Source organism: Hyposmocoma kahamanoa, unplaced genomic scaffold (genome assembly GCF_003589595.1).
Source record: "Hyposmocoma kahamanoa isolate Upper Pololo Valley unplaced genomic scaffold, ASM358959v1 80, whole genome shotgun sequence".
In the NCBI taxonomy this organism is placed as follows: domain Eukaryota; kingdom Metazoa; phylum Arthropoda; class Insecta; order Lepidoptera; family Cosmopterigidae; genus Hyposmocoma; species Hyposmocoma kahamanoa.
The window spans coordinates 10,743,375-10,764,599 of record NW_020654051.1 but is presented as its reverse complement, the minus strand read 5'-3'; the positions used below and the strand labels follow the sequence as shown (position 1 = coordinate 10,764,599).

Here is a 21,225-nt window from a genome sequence, read left to right as displayed (position 1 = left end):
ATCTGGCCGCTTTCGGTCTCGCTCACAGACTACTTAGAGAACTACGTCTCGCTCACAATCACAAACACAGATAACTGTAGACAAGTAGAAACACAGACTATTAAGATGATCACAAACCACTGGTGTCCAGTGTTGCCAGACTTTTATATGCTAAGTAGTCGATATTCGCCCAAGCCATAAAATCTCTAAAAATCAAGAAAAACAATTCTACAATTCCGCTTGTTGCCGGACATTGGGGAATTAAGAGAGTTCATATTCCCCAAACATTTTATTAAGTAGCCTAAAATCGCCATTTCTTATTCCAAACATAGCCTAAATATCGCCGAGACGCGGGCCACTTTTTTAGTAGCACTGGAAATACGACCCTAATGGCAGGCATGCAGGCAGGCACGACCCTATTGGAAAGCACTCGAAATCATACTCAAGTCGAGTATGATTTCGAGTGCTTTAAACCATACTCAAATCCTGACTTGAGCATTGAGTAGAGTTCTAGAATACGACCCTACGGGTCGGGTGCTCTACTCAATGGTTTAAAGCACTCGAAATCATACTCAAGTTCCTGCCATTACGGTCGTATTTCCAGTGCTTGAAATCATACTCAGATCCTGACTTGAGCATTGAGTAGAGTTCTGAACAGGGGGCCAATCGCGCTAATTGTCAAAGGTTTAACCAAAACCTCCAACCTCGCCAATCTGACACGTTGTGTACATTTCGTATCGCGCTAACTGTCAAAACAAAAACCTAAGCCAAAACTTAGACGTGTGACACGTAACGCACATTTGGTATCGCGCTAATTGTCAAACGTAAAACCAAAACCTAAAATGTTGCAAATTGGTATCGCGCTAAATATTTTGACGTTTTAACCTCACATGTAACCTTGGGGGAATAGAGTAACCTTGGAAAGGTTAAGGTTTGTGTGGCAGTTAATGGAGAGTAACTTTTCACTACGTTTATCGTATATAAAAGATGTTCCACGGTTACTTAAATGTTTTGGAAAGTGTTTATCAGGTGGATGTGGCTTAAGAACGGGCTTTAAATAAAAGAAAAGCATAGAAAGACGATCACATTTAACATGTCTGAGGAGAAATTCCGCAAACGATATACCGTTTGTCCACGGAATTCATTTCAGGATTGGTGGAAGAACTATGCCTACATATTCTCGTCAAAGGACGGTCTGTTGCATTGGATGTGGAGACAAAGGTAAGGGTTAAGTGGAATCCGAAAGTTCTCAGTTTTGCATAATAACCAAAATTTCTATACTGTGTAAATCATTATTAATTTTGTTACAGATTTTAATAGCTCGTATAGTTTGTAACAACTGGGGCGTACTAGACCCCCATTGGCAAGTGCTTATCACCCTTTCCCAAGCCAGTGTCAGAGAGGCACAAGCAGTAGCTGCTTCAAATAAACCAGTTATTATGAATAAATATGCAGCTTTCCTAAAAGGCATGCCGAAAGAGATGATATTAAAAGGCGGTGAGAAAATAAGCTTTACAATGTACATCATATTTATTAGTTCTTGTCTTATTTCCTGTTGTTATTATCAAATTAAAATTACAGATATAGGTAAAATATGTATAGTTGTATAAAAATATATTACAAGGTTACAATTTATCTCTTTTAACACTTGACTTTATACAACATATCGTCCCCTTACAGTGAAGCCTCACATATGCATTTTCAGTTTGTTTTTACTGATTTTTGTTGAATAAAAATTAATAATGTAATAATATAGTATCTAAAAGAGGTATAATTTAAGTAATTAAAATGCTAACTACACACATTATTGCATTTACTATACTTCACACCATATTTTTATCTTCATCCTAAAAAATTACATAGAAATATGAGGTATTCATTCTAAGATGACGATGTATACCTATTGTAATTGTTTATTATCTTAATATCTAAATTGATGTATACTTTTAAGAGGTTGAAATAAAAAAAAGAGTGTATTTTTAGTTTATTTATTGCCTCAATCTACCCCAAATCATCCTTCATTTCCAGAGCGAGCTTGCTTTTGATTCTTCAAAGAAGTCTGAAACAAAAATATGTATATAGGAAGATTGGAGACTTAAATTTAAGACTGTGCCATACCTCTCATGAGAGTAGTGACAGATAAAGCAGGATGGGTATTTATATACATACAGTATGAAGCCAACATAAACGCCAGAATGTTTAGGGGCCTTTTCAAAATACATTTAAAAAAATGTTTATATCACTGTGGAAATATAAAGGGGACAAAAGTCTACAGATTAGACCTTCGTTCCTTACGCTCTTTCAGATTTCCACAATTGAACATATCATCAGCAGGAATTAAGAAAACATGTTGAAAACAAACCTGTCATTCTTGTTAAATATTCTATCAAAAAGGTTAACTGCAGGCACCAACTCGGTAATTGCTTTGCAAATAGCAGCTACGGATTGGGCATGCAGATCATCTGTTTTGACAGAAATAATAGCTGCCTCAGCCTGCACCCTGCCAGCATTCACTTGCTGCAAGAATGCTTCGCATGCTCGCAGCTTCTCAATGCATAAGAATTCTACCCGGCTCTGCTCCAACGCTCATCAGCTCGCTGCCAACGAAATAATAGATGTGATGTAATAAAGAGTGGGAAAGAATTTGCTCAAATTGAAAGTTACTTTGTTTTTTAATTAATAATAAAGAGTGAGAAAGTTACTTTGTTATGGAATTGTATGTTTGAAGTTATTTAGTTACTTAGTGCTAGAGTTGGTGTCCTTTAGGAAGGTTGGTAGGTCCTCTGCCGCAGTCGATGTGGCGTAGATTCTCACCCTGCTTTTCATACCATTCCATATCTGAATAACAAATAATAACATTGCATATTATAGTGATATGAGTTCTGGTACAATAAGGGTGAGTGATCCATTCACTGTATCCTATTACCTCTCATTATGACTCACCTTTTGGGATCTATTGCGGGGCCACAAAATAGCCACACACTCGCACCAAAGGCGTGCTGATAACACGCGCGAACAACGCCGAGCGAAGTCATTCTCAAGCTAAATCTCTGTGCGATTCGAACTCCAGCAAAGATGGAGCTGGCTTACAGTGGTCGCTCGCCGTCCGACCGCATCCACATTGGCTGAAATACGAGCATCATTATTAATTCTACATTGCTAACATTTCGAAATTAATAGTAGTTAGCGTACCTATTTGATTGTATAAAAAGATACTATTTTATTAAATAGAATATTAAAACAGGAAAACAATGTGTAGGTACTTACCTCTGTGTGTTTTATCTACAACAACAACACACTAAATTCAATTAATTTGGTTCAAATGACAACTCATATGTTTGTTTACAATAGAATTTAATGACATTTCTTTTACACACTTTTTTAAATCGCTCTTTTATAGACTTGAATTCGTAGATATTGACATTTCAGTGCGTTTTACGGTAAAATTTAGTCGGTTTTAGGAAGTCAAGGCACGTCTCTTAAAATTTAATACGAGGTTATAGTTTGAGGTTTAACTGAGGTTTAGGTTCATTAAAACTGATAGCGCGATTGCATTTTGTGCGTCGGTAGAACCATTAATTAACCAAAACCATAACCTCAAATGTTGTACGGTTAAACCTTGCGAAAATAGCGCGATTGGCCCCCAGGGTCATGTCCCAGAACTCGTTTGTGAGTTTCTCTAGGTAGTTGATATTGTTTATGGTATTAGCTAGTAGAGATGTGTAGAATCGATTATTCTAAAAACCGATTTTATTGAGCGAATGACGAATGAACAATTACTTTTTTATCTGTGCAACATTGATTGCAAATAATATTTAAAAAAACACAAGAGGCTGTAGTTGGAAAGGCCAATCAAATTGTTTATTGTAATTTTTCTTACTTTCTATATCTTTGTTATATGTATCGTACTGTGATAGGTGCTATAGGATTTTGCGATGGCGGTTTATCTAACCAAATCTATGTTAACAAATTTGAACCGAGTTCAATATCCATCGAACTTTAGCAACGATGAAGAAGGGAGTAGCAGTAGTGGTGGTGACCAATGGCAGAGGTTCTACTCTGAAGGGTACATTTATTTCTAAATTAATTTCTAATTAAGATAAGTTCTTCATTACGCTATACGTACATAATAGGAACTCTAGAAACATATCTAGCCATTTATTTTGTGGCTAGGTTTGGGTTTTTTAAAGTATGATTTTACAATAAAATTATATAAATCAATATTGTGTAGATGTTAACACTGCTCTGATTACACTTTTCAATTCTATATTTATGTTATTGTGGTAAATGATCATTGTAATTATTCCTATTAATTACAGGAAAAGTGCAGCAGATTTGGCAAAGGATGCAATTTGCAGAGTCTGTGCTCGGGTGGCCTGCACTCCTCTATCAGAAAAAATAGAGGGATATGATATAATGAGCGCCATTTGCAGTATTACTAATGTTGCCGTGAGTTCCATTAATACCAGTTTCTATTGTTTTTTATTTTAATCTCTATTGAGTCTTACACTTTGTTTATAAGAGGTAAAATATGAGTACTAAGGGTTCCACTACCTTTAGCCTGCTGTACCTAGCAGTTGTCAGATGTGTTGCAGATGCAACGTCATTGACTGTATTAAAACTTCTGCAAAAGCATTCCAACTCCTATTTATTTTGTGTAACATATTTAATAGCTTTTTTAAATGTTTTTACACTTAGGCAACATCTATATAAAATTTTAATTTATTTTTTATAAAATTGCTTTCAGATAAGTGCCGAAGATTCACTTCCGAAGTACATTTGTAACGAATGCCTTGAAACTTTAAGAGTCGCATTAATATTTAAGAAAACATGTGAGACTTCTGACCGGAAATTTAAACGGATTTTAAACCCAATGGGTAAGCTTTATTTTATTTATAATAGATTTTGTTACATATTTGTATTATATACAAACCAGCTAACAAATTACTGCTGCCAAAAAAGACAAAGATACTTTTCAGTCTCTTGTATCATTAGTTCATTGCTAGCTGTAGGTTTATAGCTGTAGGTCTTTAATCAGTAATACTGCAATGTTGGGTTGTGGTAGTTATAGTCTCTGTGCAGATAAAATTGCATGCAAATAGGTTATATGTTACAATGAAATGCTAACATTTGGTAGGAACTTGGAAACTCTGACTCGAGCTGAGCTGCGCAAGAACTATCTGCAAATCCTAACTATGGGTCGTATTCCAAAACTCTACTCAATGCTCAAGTCAGGATTTGAGCAGACTTGAGTATGATTTCAAGCACTGGAAATACGACCCTAATGGCAAGGACTTAAGTATGATTTTCAGTGCTCACTGCTATACTCAAGTCCTGACTTGAGTATTGAGTAGAGTTCTGGAATACGGCCCTCAGTATCTCACAGGATGCTAGTTTGAATACACATATGTCCAATGTCAAGCTAAGTGAGAGTAAGGACTGTAGATTCTACTAAGAATGGACAAATCTGGTAATGAAACTATTTTTTTGGATCTACTTACAAGTTATGGCAGCCATGACCATAACTCCTGTAAAGGGCCCGAAATGTTGATTTGTTTGAAACAAATAATATGCTATTGATATTTTTTAGAAATTGTTTTATTTCTAATGTGTAATAATCACATAATCTGATAACTCAACATGGATAAGACTCTTATGCATCTCCTAAGCCAATAGAGGTAATAAAACCCTACAGTTCTTTAATTATATTGATCATGACTCTGAATTCGTGGTTATCACAGTATATCCATTACTGGTCACAGCCCCTGAATAAGTGACTAATAATACCAAGTAGAAGAAACTGAGATGCTGAAAAACAAATAGTATCTTCCAGAAAATATATATACTATAACTGAAGATTACCTTAAAGATATACAACAAAATAGAAAAGAGTTAAAAGTAAAAGTACAAGAAGTACTGGACAAGGGCAACGAAGCATATATTGCATGTGATCAATTAATAATAAAATAAAAAAAAGACAAGAGGAAAAGAATGCCCACAGATTCGCCCAATTTTCCAAGTAAATCAATAAGAGAAACAAACAAAATTTTCAATACAACAAAAATAAAATAGACGGCTTTGTCAGGTCAAGACCATTCGCAGCCAGCGAAAACTCAAAGCACCCTAAGTAACAATCATCTAACATCAGCATAGGACAGAAAAAAAACTCAACATTAAAACATTGTAATATAAAAACCAAAGGTCCCAATCAGGTTGGTCACCTTGAGACGTCAGACCACCACCCTCCAAGCATCAAAACAAAAGAGAGAACAACAAATCATAAATTTCGCTTAGCAACGCTAAATACCAGAACACTCTGAACAGAAGAAAGACTTAGCGAAGTTCGTAGACTGGTAGAAGAAGTAAGAGAATACGAAGACTACATCTTCTATTATAAAGGCGAGATCAAGTTTCAATGTCAAGAAATATCTAAAAGAAAACGTAATAGAGTTCACTATTTAGTAAACTATTTTTCTTTCTTTCTTTTTTTTCTTTCTTTCTTTCTTTCACTAGTAAATCTGAAAGGCTTGCCATTTTGAATTTGAAAAAAAGAACCAAAAAGAACCCTGGTCCATAATTCAAGTGTACGCATCTACAGAGCAGGCTAGTGACGAAGATAAAAACATATATTACAGATCTCTGCAAGAAACTATAGAGGAAACACAAAAATAAGATTTTTATGGGACATTTCAACAGCCAAATAGGTAGACTACAAGATGGAGAATCCAAAACAATTGGTTGCTGTACTGAGAAAATAAATAAAAATGGATAAAAACTTGAAGACTTCACACAGGCGTACAACTTGAAGATTATGAACACGTTATTTAAGAAAATGTACAACAAGTGGACATGGCTATTGCCCGATGGAAAATACAAAAATAAAATTGATTTCATTATCACTAACGTGCCATCCCACTTCAGTGACGTATGTGTAGTCAACCAGCTGAATTTCGATACAAACCACAGAATGGTTAGAGCCTACACTACAGAGACTTAGTTAATAACAAACCTAGGTAAAGAAAACATATTAACAAGTCCCCATCGCTCATACCCCTCCCAATACCTGACAATATTAGTTTGCAACTTAAAGAAAATCTCACCACTATTGAAGATACAGAAAAAGTAAACACTATCTATCAGTATCTAACCTTTCCAGAGACCTAACTCACGTTAAAAACAGAAAAGACAATATAGGACAGAGAGCGAGAACTTTAATGGAAAAAAAGGAGAGAGATGTTCAAAAACCGAAAAATCAATACTAGAGATATAGAAGGAATAAGCAAAAACATAACAAGTAGCATAAAAAAATCACAGAAAAGAAACTAGAACTAGCAAAATTAAAAATGAAATCGAACAAACTGGAGGAATAAAGAAAGCATCAAAGGAGCTTAGAGACCCCTCTAATTAGATACTAAGTATAACAGGTGTGAACAAAAAATGCAAGGAAAATAGAACATCCAAAAGACCACTCATCAGCCAAACTATACATTTCTATCGAACCCTCTATAAATCAGAAGAAACTATACTCGAAGAGGAAAACCAATACGACATAAACAATGAGGTGATCCTGGAAATACTAGAGAGCGAAACAAGAAGAGCTATCCTATCACAGAAAAGTGGAAAAGCACCAGGAGCCGACAAAATCACAAATGACCTACTAAAAAGCACATTAGATATTATACTCCGACTGCTAACCAACCTATTAGTGAGATACTGTACATTGAAATTATCCCAGAACAATGGAAAACATCTACCATAGTACTAATACACAAAAAAGGAGATAGAGGCAAAATTGATAATTATAAACCTATAAGCCTAATGAGCAACATTTACAAACTCTTTTCCAAAATTATCTTAAATAGAGTCACACAGAGAATAGACGAGGAACAACCCGGAGAACAGGCCGGGTTCAGAGCAGACTATTCAATTATAGATCACATGCATGTGGTTAAACAACTAGAGGAAAAATACAATGAATATAAGAAGCCATACTATATTTCCTTTGTGGACTATAACAAGGCTTTTGACGCCGTATCTCATTCTCATATATACAGGGTGTAACCGCAAGGTGTAGTCATATTAAAGGAGCCAAACCTATACTTGATCTAGACCCTCTGTGCAAAATATCAAATAAAAATAAGTGACTTTTAATGTTGATATAAGTTTAATTATGTTTGTATAAATAGTGATTGTCCGAAACAACCACTGCGTCACAACTCTATTGCTAGTTACGTTACTACGACTTCACAAATTCATTCATGAAACCTGGGCGGCTGCAAGCGGGGGGGAAGAACAGCTGACTACAATTGAAATGCCATTGTAAAAACATGATTTGAATATGTTGATAATACGTTAATATTAAGTAACAAAATCTTTAAATATCTAGAAAAATCGAATTATTTCTAACAATATTATTTTATGCCATACCTATGTACGCGTACGTACTTATTTACATACAATTTAAAGGATATTTATTTACTTATTAAGCCCGTAGTTACGCACGCCTTCATCGTATACACATTCTACATAATTTTGTATTAATACATTTATTTACGACAATTTTACAATAGTGGATACTTTTTTAATTGGTACTTACGTATTGTTCAATTCATACACGTTTTAATGAATTTCCTACGAATTGTAATTCACTGTTGTACAATGTACGAAATATTGACTTGTTTACGACAATTTTGAATAATAAGTACAATCTCTGCACGCACTGCTGGCACATTTCACACATTTACAGGTAAGGTTCAAAATGCCGACCTCCATGCAATATGCATATTTCCGTGCGTCGGTACAGAGACTGCTCTACTCTTTGAAGCATCTGCAGAGTGATTTGACTAAACGCCATTTCGATCCGCTGCCTCATTTCTTCTGCGCTTTCACAGGACTCCGCATAAACAATATTTTTATATGACCCCATAAAAAAAATCGAGCGGTGTCAAGTCTGGGGACCGCGCTGGCCAGGGTACAGGACCTCCCCGCCCAATCCACTGCGGGAAACGGTCGTTCAGATGGGAACGTACATTTCGAGCAAAATGTGCGGGTGCTCCATCGTGCTGGAAAGTCATCCTGTGTTCCATCACGAGTCTCACGTATTGTGTCACTGGCAGGGCCATCAGAACTTCATCCAAGTCTTCTGTTAGGAATCTTAAATAATTGGCCCCATTCAGACTTGCCGGCAAAAACACTGGACCGATGACGGCACAACCTATTATACCAGCCCACACGTTAATCGGCCACTGGTGTTGAAAATTTGATTCCCTTAATACGCGGGGATTTAAATGAGTCCAAAAATGTTCATTATGCATATTGATAATGCCCGCACGCGTAAATGACGCCTCGTCTGTCCACAGTACCGACGAAGCGAAGTCGGGAGACCTCCCAACCTGGTCGCGGTACCAGCGGCAAAATGCCAAACGTAGATCATAGTCCGCTTGTAACAGCTCCTGCGTTCTTTGAAAATGGTATGGGTGCTGGCCATCATCCCGTAGCACACGCCACACACTCATATGGTTCACACCACCAAAGGCTGCCGCAGCACGACGAGTAGGTACTTGTCTTTGGATTGCCGAGAAAATGTTCCAAAACATCTGCCTCGAATTCTGGGTCTCGTGAACTCGGCCGGCCTTCAGAACTGGAACCACGGAACGATCCACTATTATGAAGTCTCATAACCATCTTCCTGAAGCATTCCAGAGTAGGAAATGGTCGACGTCGATTTTCTGGGACGCCATCAATAAACTTTGCCCAATAAATTTGGCGAGACTGGCGCAAGCTCCCATCGGCTGCGCCTACGCACAACATCATCATCATCTCATAGTAATCACTATTGCTTAAGCGTGACATAGTTTAAATAAACACAAAAACGAGACACAAACAAAACGGTGACACCTATTTAGTCCTCACAACGCAAACGGCAATTACAGACTGTTACAAAAAATTAAAAAATAGCGTCTCTGCCTCAGCGGCGGCACATCAAAGGACGCCGACTGAAACGCAAATTTTGGAATATAGGGTAACGTTTTCATAATGTACCTACAGGATGAAATTAAAATTATTACCATCCTTTTAAAATAAGACCCTTCTCATGATACAAATTACATCATTACATACACATTAAACGAATACCTATATCCTACGTATCTACGACCTTCAACGTTGCACTGCATACGCCTTTGTTTGTAAACAAGCTCTGACCATCACCCGTACCACTTCCACACAACGCAAGAACTGACTGGGTGATTACGGATATACTGCACTAAGGAGGCAGTCACCCATCGGAAACCCACGACGACGTCCGAAACGAAAGCCTAACACACTAACCACTACACCATGGAGGCAGTCGACTATGGTAATCAAATCCACAACTGTCGAAACGAAAGCCTAACACTCTAACCACTACACCATAGGGGCAGTCGACTATGGGAATCAAATCCACTACCACCACAGTCTAACATTAACCACTACTCCACATCACGATGTATAAAATCAAATGCTGGCGGCGAAAATCAAAGGTGATATTTTTGCCGCTAAAGTTGCCGCCAAAGGCTTGCGACTTCGCTACTATTACGTATCGCGTACGCAAGGCGACTAATCTTGATACTTTGTTTATTTAGGTAAGATTTTTTATGGTTTTACACTATTGCTAATTTAAACTATTCTAAAATATTTCTTTAGATGAGTAGACATTATTAGGAAGTAAGAACCTTAATAGGTTCAACGGATATTAATTATTTCAATTTCACCATGTAACAAACCCATACACAGAAAGTTGTCGTGTGTAGATAAGTCAAATTAAGCGTAAGGCTGTTGTTAGAAACGTGTGCTCAGCAATAGACGTATGTAAGTTAGTAAAGTACTATTTTTTGCACAAGGTTTAGTCCACTACACTTGCATAGTAAGTTCTGGTTGGAGACTTGACATTCTCGCATCTTTGAAGATTTCGGCAATTATCACCGAAATCCAAGTTTTCTCACGATATTTTCATTTCCAAGCAAGTGATGAAAATTACAATAATTAATTCGTGGTCAACGATCAAAACTAATTTCTTGACGTTTGCCGACCTTCAGGTTGCACCTTTACGATGAAAGTGTCCCAATACAAAATTTCAACTTTTTGGGAATAAAAAAGAAAATAAGATTTCAAGTTGTGACATTTTCATATTATTTTATTTAATACTCTTGAAGTACTAAAGGTGATGGCCTTATTTGTCTTTGAAAATAATGAGGAAAAATGGAACTTTACAACTGAAAATTGTTTCTGATCATTTTAATGTTCAACAATTTAAAAACATAATTTACAAAAACTAGTCGCCAATAGGTCTTTTTTTTAACGATTTTTTTGTTATCATTTAACGTATTAAGAATTAAGTCTTTTTAATGTTCATCAGCTAAGCAAGATGTCATAACCCTTGATATTGTTTTGTGGTCCCTGTTTCACAATTAAAAAAGAAGAAAGTCCACGAAACAAAAAAGTAAGTCCCTTTAAAAAGTAAGTTACTAAAAAAATTTTTTTTTTTTAAATATTAAGCGACGGGTCGAACATGTCGTGTACCCAGTGGAAAGCGTCACGCCTGTCCATAACAGTAGCACTGCCGCTCGAAGGCTACTGCTACGGCGTCCATCTCTCTTAGACATAGTTGACAAGTCCCATGTGCCTGTAATTTCACCAGCACCCTTACCCTTCAAAACTGTAACACGACAAAGTGGCAGTACTACCCTGGACGAACTCACAAGGAGCTCTACTGCTACTAGTGATTTTTGAATATGATTTTCGGAACGAAAATGGCTCAAATGCTAATCCGTCAGTGGCAGCGTGTTGTCTTTGCAAATGCAGATTCAACAATAAATGCGGCATTAATATTTCGACGCGGGAGTAGAATTTTTAAACTGAAAGAACAAAATGAAAGGGACCTTTATGAATCAGTGCTATTCGAGCTTTAATTGTACAATTTCATCTTCACCGCAGTGTGACTAATGTAACAAAATATTTTTTTAAGATGGTTTTACGGTATAAACTCATTTTTTAATTTTTTGATTTGGGTCGCTTTCATTGTAAGGGTGCGAAGTATTAGTCGTACGATTGCGTCATATTGCGTCATGCGTTAGAAGAAACATACCGACTGATTCGCTAGCCGCCATGCGTTAGAACAGTACCGACGGATAGAAAGAGACAAATTTCATTCATTAAAATACAATAGATGAATGCGTATTATTACATAATATGATATGGTAAAAAGAAACAGAGATAACTTTAAATATGTGTTTTTTAGAGGACATTAGTTTTATTAATGGATATTAAATGGAAATTTGTGTATTTTGTATGATTGAAGATATGAAGTTAACGAAACCATATTACGTTATTATGTACTAAGTTTTAAATAATAGTTTTATTATGAAGTAGTGTATTTTGGCAAAGTAATCGATAATATTTATTTTTCATTAAATGTTCACACGCATATTACATGAATAAAACAATAATAAATTTAGTAAATTATAACATAGCAATAAGAATATGGATTTAGTACTTTATCATTTACAATAACATGCCTGAATTTCACAATTTTTTCAAGTTACGTAATTTGGTTGTATTATGATACTCAATAGAGATGTGATGCGACTATTTATTTTCGTTAAATGACATCAGCTGATCGAAACTGTTCATGGCGAAATTTCCATAAATAACGTAGTGTGTATTAAAACAACTTTGCTAACTAGTTTCATACCATTAACTGAATCCGACCTTCAAATATGACCACACCTTGCTGTTACACCCTGTATAAAGCTCTCCAAAATCAAGGTATTGAACGATAATATATCAGAATACTGACCAAAATATATAACAAATGTACACTAAGAGTCCAGTTAGAAAGAATCGGGGACGAATTTAATATTCAAAAAGGTGTAACACAAGGACACCCACTATCACCGAAAATCTTCTCTGCTGTCCTAGAGGAAATTTTCAGACAGTTGAATTGGGACAAACTAGGACTCAACATAAACGGAAGTCACTTGTCATACTTGAGATACGTTGAAGATATTGTGTTGTTTGCGTTTTACTTTGCAGGAAATGCTCGAACAGCTAGCAGTAGAAAGTCAGAAAGCAGGGCTAACAATGAATTTGTCTAAAACTAAAGCTATTATAAGTCGACGTAAATAACCCTTAATAGTAAACAACCAAGAAATTGATTATGTGGGTGAATATGTCTATCTAGGACAAATAATATCCCCGACTTTACAAATGGAGAAGGAAATTCAAAGAAGAGCCAGGAACGGTTGGGCACGCTATTGGTCGCTCAAAGAAATACTTAAGAATGAAGTAATCCCATGTCAGACAAGTCCAAAGTCTTTAACACATGCATCCTACTAGTGCTCACATGTGGGTGCCAAACATGGAGCTTGACTAACTTTTACAGCCAAAGACTAAAGGTGCCAACAAGGGATGGAGAGAAGCATGCTACACATCAAGCTGAAAGGCAAATTTAGACTCCAGAATTAGGAAGACTAACCAAGGCGACAGATGTTACAACGAAAATCAAAAGACTGAAGTCGCGCTGGTGTGCACACCCATGTGTACATCTTAAATTAAGATCACCAAAAGAAAAGTGGTCAAAAGATGTAACACATTGGTATCCAAGAGATGGAAAGAGGTATAGCCTCCTAAGGCCCCGTGTACATCAAAATGTACATAATATGAGAATGAGTGATTCAGATCCAAAACAGTATTATTCCTATGATCACGAAAATACTGCAATCAATTCAAATTCAATTTTGAAACTATATGTAGATATTATATGCCGATTAGGTATCTAAAAAATACGTTTTACATAAAAAAATGAGGGAAAACTTGCTAGTGTCTGAAGTATGTAGTTATATTTAGTACATTTAACGTACAATAGGTGTTTTACTGGGTCTTAGGAGGTTAAAGGAAGGTAACAAGAAGGTGGGAAGACGATCTACCCCGAGAATGGCGCCGGTCGGCACAAGACCGTTGCTTATGGAGAAATATGGAGGAAACCTATGTCAGAGGACAACCTGATTAGAGCCAGAACCGATGCTGATTTTAGAACTAAGAATTATTACTGTTAGAAGTAAGCATTAGGTTAAATTTAGGATTAATTAAGAAGAATCAGAGAATAGAGGTTAATTTGATTTTATTTATTTTATTAATAGGAAGAGAATATCACTTATTAAATTAAAATTTTCAAAATATCTAACCAGATTACCTATACATTATAGCCTGTATAGCAAAATTACGTGATTTGATTTTGGAATAATAGAACATTGTTTTAGGGGACCCATCATACCATTCCTACCCATATTCCAAACATGACTTCCAACTAATTCTCCACCATATGAAGCTGAAGAGGATGAGGATCGAAGAAGAAAAAGAGAAAGAACGTCAAAGAAGAGAAAAAATGCTTTTAAAGAAAACCCCCAAGTCTAAGCAGTTCACGTGTTCCCCATGCGATATGAATTTTCCTTCCAAGGTAAGGTATTATTACTATAACAAATAGTATTGTTTGAATATGATGGTTTACAATTTTCGGAGTGTACTCAAAATATTGAAATGTGACACTATTTTTAAGTACCATGATTTTTAAAATATTATGGAGGTACCTAATAAATATGGTAATGTAGTTTTAAATTTAGTTGTTTAATGTCTGTCAGAATTGTAATTATATAAAAAATGTGAGTTTTTCTTATTTTATTTTGACATGTTAAAAGGTACTGCAATTTCCAACCGAAATCTGATTTATTTGGGAATGTTGTAATAAAGCTAAAATGATGATACAATTAGCATTTGTGTCAGAACAGTTTTTTGTTGATAGGTACCTATTTAATATGATATAATATTATATTGAATATGATCTTCATTGAGACTTTTGTTGCAAGTGTTGCAATTTGGATCTGACTGTTCTTGGATATGGGTCTGTTCCAGTATATACAATAGGCCTACAATACAATTTTATTTTCAGTACATTTTACATTATTATTACCGTAATTATTTATTTAATAATTACAGTAATATATATTAATTTTTAAGTTTTATTAGTTGACGACACCCAACCAGTGTTCCTCTCCACTATCTAGATAATTTCATTGATTTACCGATTTCTTCATTAGGTACCCTGTTCGTGTGTTGTCAGTATTGCCCAGTCTTTCTTTTGTTACAGTATTTTGAGATATGTTATAGATAGTTCTTATATTTAAATTTGCTGCAGGAAAAGTTACTAGCGCATCGCCGTGAGCGGCAATGTATGCGTCGCGCATGCGAGTTATGCGGGCAGTTGGTACTTAGTATCACGCAACACATGCGGCACATACACAAGCAATCCGTACTTCATAAGTGTCCCACCTGCGGCAAGGAGTTCACAGTCGTCGCACGCCTTAGGAATCACATGTACGTTAAGGAGTCACATACGTATTTGTTACTTCTGCTAAAAAATATTTTTTTTTGTAAGGGTCTGGCTGAGTGAAGAAAAACTTTCTTAGATTTCTCACAGATGACGCTACGACAAAAAGTCGTTAAAAACCAAGAACAAAGATCAACAACAAGCACATAGAGAGGTTCCGTAGCTCCCAATAGAGCGTCAGCCAGGTAAGGCGAGGTCGCTGGTTCATATTTAGCCAGATCGAAGGAATTTATCTTTGTGTTCGATCTCTGTATTATTTACGTTCTTTAACATATCAGTTTATGTATTATGTACATACACTTCCGACATCGGACTTCATGGAATAATGTGCGTATTCCTTCTAATGATAACAACAAAATTCATGTATGTCATGGATAAACCTACACACTCAATTAAGTTCGGGTCCTTACAAAAGAAGTCCGTTATCCATCCAGGATGCTGCGAAATTAAAAATTGAAATTAAAAAAACATCCTAATTTCAACAGGGCAGATGGTTTCTCCGTACCACCAATTTCGAAGTCAGTATTTCCCTTGATGAAAAATCCCAAGCAGATATAAGACTGCAGTTAATGTTTTAATTGATTCTGAGTATTCGTATCTAGTATTCTAGAACTCTATTCAATGCTCAAGTCAGGATTGCCCTGGCAACACAAGCACTGGAAATACGACCCTAATGGCAGGGACTTGAGTATGATTTCGAGTGCTTTAAACCATACTCAAATCCTGACTTGAGCATTAAGTAGAGTTCTAGAATACGACTCTGAGTACCAATCTAATGTATGTATGTAAAATAATTACCATGCTGGTGAAATTACAGGCACATGGGACTTGTCAACTTATGTCTCAGGGTGACGGGCGCAGTGGCAGTCCCCTTCAGATCTTTGCGATTTACAGCTCTGAGTGGCACTGCAACTGTTATGGACAGGCGTGTAGCTTACCATCAGACGCACGACTTGCTCGTCCCGTCACTTGATATTATAAAAAATAAAAGTCATTATTACTTAATAATAAAATTAAATTTATTAAAAAATATATTGTTGATATAAAATAATTTTGTAAACCCATGTAGCGTAAATTGGAATATTTGTTTGAAAAATTTAAAGATGAGGTTTTTAATTAATAACTTTTGTAACAATAGTGAAAAAGTGAAAAATGGGGTGGTTTGCTGGTTTGCCGTCTCAGTCAGCTGTGACCACGGTACGTGTAAAGAGCTCGAAACGTCGACGTCTTGAAAAAAGAAAATGCGATTTGGATCCTAAAAAATAGGTCTATTCCTAACAATAAAATTGTTGCATTATCTTAGGCTGATCCACACGAACATATTCAACTTCTTCTGCGACCTGTGTCCATATAAATGCAAGCATAAATACTACTTGGTGATGCATATGAGAACTCATACTGGAGAGAAGCCTTACAAGTGTCCGGAGTGTCCTGCTACGTTTGTAAATCCTTCTAATTTGAACAAGCATAAGTTGACACACCAGGAGAAACAGTTCAAGGTAAGATTCGGAGTAAATCATAGGCAAAGTACTAGATAATTACAATTTTCATTAATCATCGTTCTCATCGCCTTCATCTATATAATACAAAAAAAGATAAATGTAAGTAAATATCTCACGGGATGAACTTCGTGCCATTTGATGCCGGGCGCCGACTTCCAAACAAGAGACGATGTGTAATGATTTTGGTGGTGAGCTAGGATTAACCGCCCTTGGCGCAATGATGTAAAAGTTCAGATCATGAAATAGTAGCACTAGGTCACATCCATGTTCACAAGTTGAGGATCCAAACCATAGGTTCTCTATCTTTTGGCTCACCGCCCACTAAGCAAGATAAAAAAATTTCAACGTTCACCACCACAAAAAATACGTATTTTTTATATTGACTTAACACAAAAAATAACAAGGAAAATAATTATATGTGGTGTAGTATATGTTACACCCCCAGGATAGCATCAATGCTCACCAATTGCTTCCGAGGCCATTTTTTGACACTATGATCCAAACCTTTAGCCCGGTATCCTTTGCGTATTTCTCATATTCACATGTATCCCTTTGCAGTAATAATTCAAATTTATTTGTATTTAATTACTGTAACACGGTCCAAAGTACAAAATCTTGATTTACTTTTCTATTGGGCTCTTCGATTAATATGGCAACATAGATACATGTTTATTTTTGTTGACAGTGTTTTCTATGCGAAAAAGCGTTCCGCACGACGTCGGCGCTGCGCGAACACCGCGAGGCCGCGCATATGAACATCAAGCATACCTGCAACTATTGTGGACGAGACTTCTGTTACAAGTAATTTTATTTTCTCCTATAAAATACGAAACTAAAACCAAATAATCACAAGTCTGGCGTGTTTCTAGTAGTTTAAAAAAAATAAAATGTTACTGATAAGAAAAGAAAAGTTAAGTCTAATCACCTAGCCATTCGATAGCATCATGGGAAGTACCTGATTTATCGTACACGATTGATTAGTTCCTTGACATTGACGTATTATTTCTTCGTTTAATTTTTTTAATTTTTTTACAATATCAAGTGACGGGACGAACATGTCGTGCGCCTGATAATAAGCTGCACGCTGGCCATAACAGTTGCAGTGCCACTCAGAGCTTTAAATCGCAAAGATCTGAGGGGCACTGCCACTGCGCCCGTCACCCTGAGTAAGTTGACAACCCATGTGCCTGTAATTTCACCAGCACCCTTACCCTTCAAAACCGGAAAACATTAATACTAATGTTACTGCTTGGCGGCAGAAATAGGTAAGGTGGCAGTACTTGCCTGGACGAACTCTTTCACAAGGAGCTCTACTGTTACTAATTTTATTATTATTTAATAAAAGAACCAAGAAAAAACGCCTTTCTTAATCTTAACAAATTTTACTATTCTAATTATCCTAAAATATTGTCACCCAATTCTATTCGTATTAGTTTAACAAGGATGTTTTTTAATCTGTCGAATGGGGTACATATTTATTTTTGCCTTGATGAAATGCCTTTTAGTTGTTCTGTATTGTAAATCAGAAAGAGCATATTGTTTCTACGGTGATTCTTGTAAAAAGCAACTATACCACTACGGGATAATTTCAATTGTTACGATTGCAGGTTTGAAGTTGGCAAACAGTCTAGACAGTCCACTTGATGTAAACTTGTATCGTTCGCCTTCCTCTCTTTTATACGTTTAGCGGTTTGACGCTGATGGCCTTAGCTGCGCCACTGGACAAAAGAGCAGGCCGAAAGCTTTTAATCCTTATCATTAAGTAACGGGCTTAAGGGGGACAAGGTACACATGAATTTCGGTCACAAAACCTCACTTTTATAAATGCATCATCTTATCACCTGTGTACGGTGATCTTTTTTTATAATATCAAGTGGCGGGACGAACAAGTCGTGCGTCTGATGGTAAGCTACACGCATGTCCATAACAGTTGCGGTGCCACTCAGAGCTTTATATCGCAAAGATCTGAGGGGCACTGCCACTACGCCTGTCACCCTGAAATAAGTTGACGAGTCCCATGTGCCTGTAATTTCACAATATCATTTACGTTAACGCGAGACAGAATCCAACTACGGGCGCGTTCTCATTATGTCGTGACGACAGATAGTCGTGCAGTTTAAAGTGTCGTGACTTGTACAAGGCGTCCAAAAAGAGGGACGGACGGAGGGACGCGGGGTAGGGGTCGTGGCGTCCGCCATTTTGTGAAGTGTCAGTCGCAATGGAGCCTTACCCGTAAGCGAAGCCAAGGATTAAACATAAAAAAATCGTCTTTGCATTTGATTTAAAAAAAAATTGCGTTTAAAAGCGTATAAAATTCAATTGGTCCAAGAATTGAAGGATACGGACTACGAAAATCGATTGAATTTTGCGGCGATTCAACAACTTTAAAAACATACTGTTGAGTGACGAAGCCAACTTTCATCTGAATGGTCATGTCAACGAACAGAATTGTCGATACTGGGCAGAGGAGAATCCGAGAAGAAAGCATGAACGACCCCTGCACAGCCCAAAAGCCGTTGTGTGGGCCGCTATGTGTGCTAAAGGCTTAATCGGTCCTTATTTTCATGAAGATCGACGAGGCCGGCCGCTCAATGTGAGTAGTGACCGTTATTGCGATATGCTGCAAAACTTTTTAGGCCCAGAGTTGCAGAAGTTTCAAGGCTTCAACTCAAGGACGTGGTTCCAACAAGACGGGGCCACTTGCCATACGTCAAATCAATCAATTGAAGCTGTTAACGAATTATTCCCTAATAAGGTGATTTCGCGTAGAGGTAACATCAACTTGCCTCCCAGAAGCCCCGACCTGAGCCCGCTTGACTATTTCGTATGGGGATACCTTAAAAGTAAGGTTTATGAGAATAATCCGACGAACCTAACGCAATTGAAACAAAACATCAGGGCAGAAATGGCGGCAATATCAAGGGCTATGTGTCAGCGTGTCATCGCCAATCTTCGTTCCAGATTAGAAGAGTGTCAGCAGCGTAACGGTCACCATTTGGATAACATTATCTTCTCGAAATAATTTTCCATTTTGTATTCTAATCATCAACAATTAAAACAAAACTTAATTAATAGTACTTTTTGTTTTATTGAACAAACAAATACCCGATGCTCTTTTTGGACACCTTGTATATTTAAAGGAATTTGTTCACACATAGAACAGCATGATTAACTGTCGTTCACGACTTTTTTGACGTTACGGCGACAGACAGTCGTGACAAATGGGAAGAGCTAGAACGACAGTCGTTCGACGATAAATAAAACGTCACGATAAAAATGTGACAACACATAAAAATGTAACGATTCTGTCGTGCAAATGACAAGGCGGCTACCGTGAACCGATAAATTGTCGTCACGATCTAGTGGGAACAGCTAGACACGACAGTCGTTCAACGATAAAATAAACGTCCACGACACAGTTACGACAGATAGTCGTGATATGGAAACAGGCTAAACGCGAGTCGTTTAACAAATAAAACGTTACGTCAAAATGAAAACGCGCTCTAACGCCACTTAGAGGCGTTCGTACTGGACTAAAATATACGCAGACACTATTTTAGAGTAATGTAGTGTATAGTAACTTATCTAAATGCTCGCAACAGATATACACCAATTGTTACATTGAAAAATTGCTTATAAATATTCTTTACGCTTAGGTAAATTGTTTACAAATAGGTACTAACTATCAATATTAAGTATATTAATAAAAACGATAATATTTGTCTTGCATAGTTATGCAATCTTACAATAAAGGGTTTTATTCAGCATTTGTCAATCATAGGTAAAGAAAATTTAACCCCAATACAAGCAGAGTATTCCAAAAAGTCAATAAAATTACCATTTGTGAGCTAACAACTCGTCGACGCCAATTTAATGAGCCGAAACAAGATAGCTCTGCCGTAAGCGGTAGAAAAGTTGGGTAGTTCAAGGTTGCCATATTATTGTAATGTCATTGCATTTCCATAGTACCTATACAAATTTGACGTCAATTGGACAAATGGAAGTAAATAAATTCGTTCTATGACTGAGATCCCTACACTAAATGGGAAAACAGCTGACTGACTTTAAAGAGCTGACTGATGATCTTTAAAAAGCTGATTGATGATCTTTAAACAGTTAATGATATTTAGGAGCTGACTGATATCTTTAAACAGCTGACTGATGATCTTTAAGAGCTGACTGATATCTTTAAACAGCTAATGATCTTTAAAGAGCTGACTGATGATTTTTAAACAGCTGATGATCTTTAAAGAGCTGACCGATGATCTTTAAACAGCTGATGATCTTTAAAGAGATGATTGATGATCTTTAAAGAGCTGACTG

The 21,225-nt window shown here is 36.6% G+C and overlaps 1 protein-coding gene and 1 long non-coding RNA gene across 4 annotated transcripts in view; one reads left to right on the top strand and one right to left on the bottom strand.

Annotated features, from left to right (window-relative positions):
• Positions 1-1,978: 1,978 nt before the first annotated feature.
• LOC113233898 lies at positions 1,979-2,773 on the bottom strand. Its single transcript, XR_003310761.1, has 3 exons — positions 2,720-2,773; positions 2,342-2,576; positions 1,979-2,038 (listed from the first exon to the last, which is right to left on the bottom strand). It is a non-coding gene; the product is annotated as an uncharacterized LOC113233898 (long non-coding RNA).
• Positions 2,774-3,899: 1,126 nt separating this feature from the next.
• LOC113233794 (zinc finger protein 578-like) overlaps positions 3,900-21,225 on the top strand; it is a 21,861-nt gene continuing 4,535 nt past the window's right edge. For all 3 annotated transcript variants that reach the window (XR_003310744.1, XM_026468997.1, XM_026468996.1), the window contains exons 1-7: positions 3,900-4,045; positions 4,299-4,428; positions 4,727-4,856; positions 14,277-14,473; positions 15,209-15,387; positions 16,704-16,899; positions 17,588-17,703. Coding sequence is in view for 2 of the 3 variants with exons in the window: in XM_026468997.1 (XP_026324782.1) it covers positions 3,915-4,045; positions 4,299-4,428; positions 4,727-4,856; positions 14,277-14,473; positions 15,209-15,387; positions 16,704-16,899; positions 17,588-17,703 (1,079 nt within the window). In the remaining variant the exon portion in view is untranslated. The remainder of the gene's footprint in view (positions 4,046-4,298; positions 4,429-4,726; positions 4,857-14,276; positions 14,474-15,208; positions 15,388-16,703; positions 16,900-17,587; positions 17,704-21,225) is intronic.